The 7959-nt window shown below is 32.0% G+C and overlaps 1 protein-coding gene across 1 annotated transcript; it reads left to right on the top strand.

The window, feature by feature from the left end:
• The first annotated feature begins 1214 nt into the window (after positions 1-1214).
• LOC126833816 (uncharacterized) lies at positions 1215-2993 on the top strand. The gene is made up of 4 exons (XM_050565371.1): positions 1215-1316; positions 1432-1587; positions 2160-2327; positions 2808-2993. The coding sequence occupies exons 1-4, from the start codon at positions 1218-1220 to the stop codon at positions 2991-2993; spliced, it is 609 nt and encodes a 202-aa protein (XP_050421328.1). The 5' UTR covers positions 1215-1217.
• The last annotated feature ends 4966 nt before the right edge of the window (positions 2994-7959 follow it).

The raw sequence follows: 7959 nt of genomic DNA, 5'->3' as shown, positions 1-7959 counted from the left end.
TGGACAACAATTAAAAGAAGTTGGGAAAAAATAAGTCCGAAACCGTCGTCGACTACTACTATACTTAAAGAGTTTCTTTTGCATGTGACCGCCATAGTAGGTGCATGCATTATAGATTTAAATTACCACGGTCGACTATCATACTGGAAACATGCTATCCTGTAATTATTAGCCTACGCTGACCCGTAGCTCATTAATACAACAACGACAACTCTGCTGGTAACCAAACATTATTAATACTATACAGTAGACTTCTTACATATTTTATCAAAAGAAAAGTTTTCAACACTTTACTTCTTCTTCTTCTCGTGTCCGGAACATTTTATTAAACTACGGCCTTGAGTATAACGGTATCGTCGGTATCCCAGGAGGTTAGCCTATTTCTCTGAACTTAATAGATCAAATATTAACGATTTACTATCGACAACGATCGAGTATAATAATAGCTTGTAATAGTCGACTTTTAAATATAATATATATGTTCCTTATGTTGTAAAAGTTTTAAAAGAGTTTTTACTTATATAGTGAATAACATAAAAACTGTCTATTTTCAACTCATACATATTTTGGTAACCTAGAACTTTTTGAAAAATAGACAAAACCCGGTTAGATGTACAGCCAAAACAAAACTTAAGCACTTTTCAACTGTTTAATATATTTTTTTTTTTTGCTATGATATTTTATATTATATTAGTATGTATATATCCTATTTACTAATGTGTTTTCCTCCGATTGTGTAGTAATTACAACTTCAATATACATAGATAATACTATACTAGTCAATAAGTGCTAAATACTTAGATTATAGTTCGAACGACAATTTATAGGTGCATCTATAATCTATATGTAATCTGTTAACAATATAAAAAACCCGTCGTAATTATCATTTGTCATAAACTACAAAATTGATTTTTTTTATTCCTAAAATCAATTCCATATTATTTAAGTTTTCAAGGCAAATTTGGCTTCCGCAATTGAACTAGTCTGATGTATATTTTGGACTTTGGTCACTGATTATCGTGTGCATACAATACAAATTTTAACATTACCAATATTTCAAAATCACCTCGACATTCAATATTGCGCTATCAAGGACAAAGTAATATCTGCTATAAAAATGTCGTATTCGAAAAATAATCGTTCAGTCGTAGGTATATTATGTACACCTTTGGTTTTTAGCTCAGAAAAAAATATACTTAAAAAAAAACCACATAATAATGCAATACAAATTTCTGTTTTTTATTTGTGTGTATATTATATACATAAGTACCATAATACATGCCGCCGACAAACAATACTTCCCAAATCTTCCAGTGGTAAGTATAATTATTTGCTGAACATAAATATTGGTAATATCATTTTTGACTACCCGTGTCTTTTGAACTTGCTGCAATATTTAAACTCTGAATTCGGTGTACAATCTGTGTTCAGGGCGAATATAAATTGAAATTCAAAGCGGCATACGTGTGCAATGCGAGTGCGGATTACAAAATCGGGTTCTATCTTCATTTAACCAAAGTGTCACCTACAAAAACAATGTTGGTGGGAAATATCACTGGAAGAATCGTGTTCGACGACTCCTTAACGGTAAATTCGCACATTTGCGTGACAAGATAAAACTATAAAAGTCTTATTTAAATGTTAGTCCACACGGGTTAAAAAATAATAAAGGCCTGTAGGACCGAATTAAACAATCCACAAGAAAGGTATCTATAAAATGTAAGCCGTTTAAAGATAAGGCTCTGTTTAGTAAATAAGATAACTTTCATAAACAAACTAACGCATTTAAAAAATATCCTGGAATTGTATACCGGGTGATAGTTTTAACGCCCTACGCTAATTTACCTACTCTTGGAAAAATTTAAATTTTGTAATGGTTCTTTTTGGAAACATTTTCATACATCGTGAAGTGCAATATAAGACAATATTAAATTAAAATTTTTTTTTTAGTATTTGTTAAGGCTTTATTAGCTTACAAAACTTAAATGGCAACGTATGTATTTAATTAGCTTATTAATATAAATTTACTGAAAAAAAATTGACTGGTCGATAACCAGTTTTGAATAATTATTGTGGACCTTTATAATAGTATAAGACATTACTTTACTGCAGTGGAAATTAAAGGTTAAATAGTTTTCTTGTACAATAATCGGTATTAGTTACATGTGAATATGGCGGTAATGGATAAAATCGGAGGATGGAAAGACAACGCATATATTTTTAGTAAGGATAAAGCTTGTTCTACGCTGAAGTACTTTTTGGGAAAACAGTGGCCTGTGCTCATGGACAGTTTAAACATGAACGACCATAATTGTCCAATAAAAATAGTAGGTGTTTCAATATTGTTAATACGATACTAGTTGTAATATGTTTGGTTAGGTTGGGTTTAAAGTATACAAAGTATTTACTTGTTAAACATATTTATCTTCTTCGTGATAACCGCTGTTCCTCGCATTATCCTAAACAAATTAAGTGGACCAGTCGAATCCTCTCTCTCACAACAAATTTAAATTGTCAACGTTTTTTTTGTTCTCTACTATAATTGTCCGTGTCTTATTATAACTTCCACAACACATCCGTTTCTTCTTTCGCCTACCCGCACCTCTAAATTCCTTATCCTCTTTCTCAAATGCCTTCTTTTGAATTCTAAGCCCTTCAATTTCTCAACTCTACTTTACAATTCCTCTCAGAGTTCGACTGGCTCTTCATAACTCTTTCCAATAACTTGCTAAAATGCATGTTACTAAACTTTGTTAAGATAAATAGTTAATTAGTCAACATTAAAACATTGATATATTTTTTTCCAGAGAACGGATCCAATGAAAGGGTTTGATTTAACTCTCATCGAAGACAGTAATTTTCCTAAACAATTTTTTTACGGTACTTATAAATTTAAATTGTCATACGTTGATGTGAAAAATCAACTGGTCGGTTGTGTGGTTTTCGTTGTGGAAATAATAAGACCGTGGGAGGTCCAATATCGTTTCCAATAATAGTTGTTTAGTTTTATTATTTATAAGTATTATTGATTATTATTTTAATATAACATTGTTATTGTAATTTGCATTTTCGTTTAAATATATTCATAGATTATGAAAACTTTTAAATATGGTATTCATTGTTAAGCTTAGTCATTTTGAAGTACAAATTAGGAAATTTTAAAAAGTAATAAAATTTTTCTTTTACATGCACATCATTTATTATTAATTTGACTATCCAAGTTTTCTATCATAAACATAAAATCAATTTTTTATTATTTATGGTTTAATTTTACTTGGATTCAGATATAAAAACACTTGCACCTTTTAAAAAGTAATTGGATGTTAATTTGCGTTCGGAAGTTAAACATTAAAAACCTTTTGTTCGAGAAGTTTTTTGTTTGTAAAATTTCAATATAAAGTACAACCCCTAAACTAGTTTTAGATATACAAGTTAGACAATTGCTGACTTAACTAGAGCTACCCTAAATAGTATTAATATTGTTCTTTCAAAACTTGTGTTGTGTTCGTAATAATGTTCACCAGACTAATCGAATAGGATTTTAGATTAAAATATTTTTATTTTCTGGTGTTTGTTTTTAATGGTACACAATTCTCAGCAACAACAGAGGTTGGATAACATCCTAATATAATGCTTGTTATTATTTCTGTTGAGTTTTCGGCGTCATATTTTATTTCAGTATAGTTCCATTTCTGTTTTCGATCAAATAGAAATATCGCGTACCGCGCGAGAATGATTAATGTTTCCCTAAGTAACCTAATGCAATATTTTTGTTAGGGATGATTGATACCGCACGACAGTTATGGGAACGGTATCCCAGCGGTGTGCCATGGCATATGTACCTCCTATATACCCATTAGAAATCCCTAAAACCAACGCACCGCTTAACATCGCCCGAGGGATTTCGGTACATTGGAATATTTATCTTTGGCACGATTTCACCCGTGTGTGTCGTCGGCTCTTTTGTATAAATATTACATAAGTGTGGAAAGATAAAAAAACAAATGAGACAACTGAAAATCAAATTACAACAAAACCGCGCAATTTTCGGATTGTCATTAGACAAAAACAAAATTCAGTATGCCACATGTTTAATATTATCTCGTTATCACCGTCTTCCGATAGATAACCATCATTACGATTCAACTCCACTCGCCGAAGTGACACAACTGACAACGATAGCGACCTTTGCCGTCACACGGTCCCGGCTGACATAAAGGTCGGCGTTTGTATGTAACCTATGCCGCCGATTTTCCGCAAAGACCGCCCTTTGTTCGCCAGCTTTGGTACGCTTTATACATTTGAAATTAAATTGTCTAAACATTGTGTTTTGGAGCAACTTTTGCGATTACAGCGGTGCAAGCCCGGCTTTGTAATATTATGTGGCGCGACGTTACAATGTCGGAAAAAGCACAATAATTCGCCCAACGGTTCCATTTTATGATGGTGTGTACAATGAATGACGACAAGAGAGATTTCATCAGCAAGAGATACTAAACGTATCCCACCCTATTTGGCTTTAAAGACTCCACCGGTGACACGCCCCCATCCCCGACAAGAAGGTAACCTCATCCGGTTTAGTGAAAACAAAAATCAGGTTTTTCCAGATTTTTTGGGAAAACAATTTGTTTTTTTTTTGCATTGCTAAAATTTCAATAATTCCATTCAGTTTTTAGATTTCAACTTTATTAAAGTTAAATAATAAAATAACTGTTTGAAATACAAGTTAAAAACGTAAGTCAGTGTAATCCATCTGATGCAAGACACTCATTTTCTAGGTAAATATGAATATTTTGAAAACAATTTGTTCCTATACTTTTGACACTAATTGTAATGGGGAATATTTAGAGAGTCGAAGGAACAAAAAAAGATAATTTCGAAAAGTTAATCAAGGATAACCGAGGAACAGTCAATTAATTTAATACGACCGATGTCACGAATGACGGGGTCGACGTGCAAAGAGGAGAGTCGTTCTAAAATAGTTAAAAAGAATGATAAGGAAATATGGGATGACGAAGGTGAAGACGAGAAAAAAAACAAATTCGTTGTCTGGAAAAAGTGGACTGTTATTATTCATCTTTTAATTAATCACGGTCATTTTTAACACTACACCATATAATAATAACAGCTGACTTGCCCTTTCGTGCCGCTTTTTCATAACTATTTTGCCCAAGAGATATACTTTTATATAATATAGTGAAAACATATTTTTTGAAGTAAGCAACTTCAAACTGTCTTTCAAATGAAACGATATCTCATGCGGTATATTTGTCCGTGTACCGTGAATACCAATAAGTATAATATAATAATATACACACGTGTGGTTTAAACGCAACCGTGTTATGAACAAAAAAGCAAAATATACACAAAGCCGTACTTGGTCGTGGAAAAAGTTAATTCGACACGTTTTCTTCGATGGCAAACTTTGGTAAACAAATTTTGTTCACGTCTATCTAGTGTTGTACCGAGCCTGTGCATGATATGCATAGCTATACTGTTTATTTGCAAATTTAAATTTATCACCATTCGTCAAAAAATCGTTTTGTGTACTTATCTTGTATGCATATTGTAATACAGCTCGACAAACTCATATCCGTTTTTGTATGAATTTGTGACTTCAGAAATCGTACCTAAAAGTTACCTTTAAATAAGGGTACTTTATTGGGCCGAAAACCACAATAGTTTATCCTTTCCCTTTCGAAATCCAGAAAAACACCCAAAAAATGTACACATTTTTCAACTTAAATTTACGGCGCTCTGTAACTCCTTTAAAAATTGTCGAATTGGTTTTTATGGAATATTCTTCAGACGTGATAATATTATTATAAACAATTAGTCTGATGTTATCACTTTGTAATAATTCCTGTAGACATATTGTGATTTCCTACCACCCTCTTGTGCACCGACCCTCCACTGTGCTGATTAATTTTTTTATTGCAAGGACAAAATAATTATACATATCGGTGGCGTAAGAAAACTTATATTGGTTAAAATTGCTCGTGAGGAGATAATAGAATAAAATTATAGTTATTATCAACTATATTAATGACGTTTAAAATGAGTGTTTTCCGCATAATAACTGCGTGAATATTTATTTGGGCGTACGGTAAGCTTGTAATGTCATATTTTGTAATAGTTAACGTTTTGTAAAATGTGTTATTCGATTAATTATAATTTCCATTGCCTGAGTACTACCCTTGCCGCCTACCTACCCGCGGTTGTTTTACCCGCTTGGGAATTATGTAAATCGCCAATGAAAACCGCATTCGTGACGGACGGAAACCTAATAACACGGAACGCGCCGGGACACGTTTTAAATCAGTTGGGGAAAAAAATTTGAATAAAAAAAAAAAATTCTAATACACGCGAACGTTTAACATGCGAACGAATGGATTTGGCGAAAAAAAAATTCAAATACAAAACCCGAATACATTAACGTGTAGTAATTGCTATAGACGGCGGCGGTGGCCAGATTTAAGTAGTTTATAATAATTTGTGTGGTTCCCTAAAGGCATGTCGGTACGAAGAAGAAGTGGTGGGGGACGGAGGGGTAGATTATTTACGAATAAGTGACAGGTTTCGGAACAGCTAAAATTAAACGTCACCGCTTTAACGAATGAAAATTTCGCATGTCAGCTTTCAAAAATGACACTGCTCTTCTTCCTAATGTATGTACATAAATATTACATAATGCATAGTGTATAATCTGTAAATATATTTTATATTATGTATATATTTTATTTGGAAACTTCCCCTTTTGTTCTATTCGTGTAATACATAAATACAATATTTATTTTTATCAAAAAGTATAAATATACGGTTAAGTATAAGCAAAATTAAAATCATCGAAACTCTGAATCACATTAGTGTTTTACCGAACAAATTCAAGATTGTTGTTTTAATTAATCTCTTCTGGCCTGAATATAAACGCATAAGTTTTTTTTTATATCAAAAAATTTGAATTGGAAAAATTAGTTTTAATAAATAAGAGTCTTATTTATTATAATACATAGCTGGTCTTAGAGAAAAATGCCAAACGAACATGTTTTAATATTAGTTGCACTGTTCAATCTTCGTGACAACGGAACAAATATTGTCAATTGTAATGGATAAGGATAAAAAAAAAGTTAACTATAATATGGAATACTAAAATAAACTTTGTAGGCTGAGAAAAGTTGGTTATTAAAACTGTTAAATAAATGTTTTCATACTGAACTCGAAAAAAACAATTTTAACAATTTTAAAACGAAATAAATGTTTTTATGTAGTTTGGACTTAAGATCATGATAGTTCAAGAATATTCAAAATGAGGTATTAATTATTACCGTTAAAATAAAATTTAAGTTTCTACAATAAGTCACGACAAAGCCTTTATTTAGTTTTTAGAATTGTGGTATAGGCAACTGTACTATCATATTGTAGACTAAACATAACTAACTTTATGATGGTATCGACTAACAATGGCAGCATACTAATCATTAGTCGGTTTAGCCAACCCCATAGTCATAAGTTATAACAATATTATTATATTTTATCACGATGGTATTGCCGTAGCAGCCGGAAGACAAGGACAGTAAGAGATTACAAAGTACCGGAAGGGGCCTTTTTTTCAAATTCAAAAGACACACGTGCTTTTAATATATGTCAAAAATGCCATTGCAGTGTGTTTACGTGACGTTTCGCCGATGTAGTCCATTAGAAAAACTTTTGATCCCGACCCGTCACGAATAAACCCTGTAATTTGACACATTTTTTCCAATTAGAACTACAATCGCCTTCACGTCACGACCGCAATAATTGGCTTAAGCAGTTGTTTCACAATATAAATTAAACGATTGCGTTCATTTTAGTGATAATTATGTGCATAAGTTCGTCCTCAACGACCGAACCGCAAGAAAGTATTAATGTGCTATTTTAATAGAGTTAGTAAAAATTATCACTCAAATATTGTCATAAATA

The sequence above is a fragment of the Adelges cooleyi genome, unplaced genomic scaffold, assembly GCF_023614345.1.
Source record: "Adelges cooleyi isolate 19-005CV unplaced genomic scaffold, UGA_ACOO_1.1 ACOO_flye_CR_arks_rails_tigmint_CR_PRNA_2, whole genome shotgun sequence".
Taxonomy (NCBI): Eukaryota; Metazoa; Arthropoda; class Insecta; order Hemiptera; family Adelgidae; genus Adelges; species Adelges cooleyi.
Note: the sequence above shows the minus strand (reverse complement) of the source record. Positions and strands in the feature narration are given on the sequence as shown.

Coding starts and splice junctions, on each gene's coding strand:
- LOC126833816 (XM_050565371.1), top strand. CDS start 1,218: ATGCAATACAAATTTCTGTTTTTTATTTGTGTGTATATTATATACATA. Junction 1,317..1,431: donor ACTTCCCAAATCTTCCAGTG/GTAAGTATAATT, acceptor ATCTGTGTTCAG/GGCGAATATAAATTGAAATT. Junction 1,588..2,159: donor TGTTCGACGACTCCTTAACG/GTAAATTCGCAC, acceptor AATCGGTATTAG/TTACATGTGAATATGGCGGT.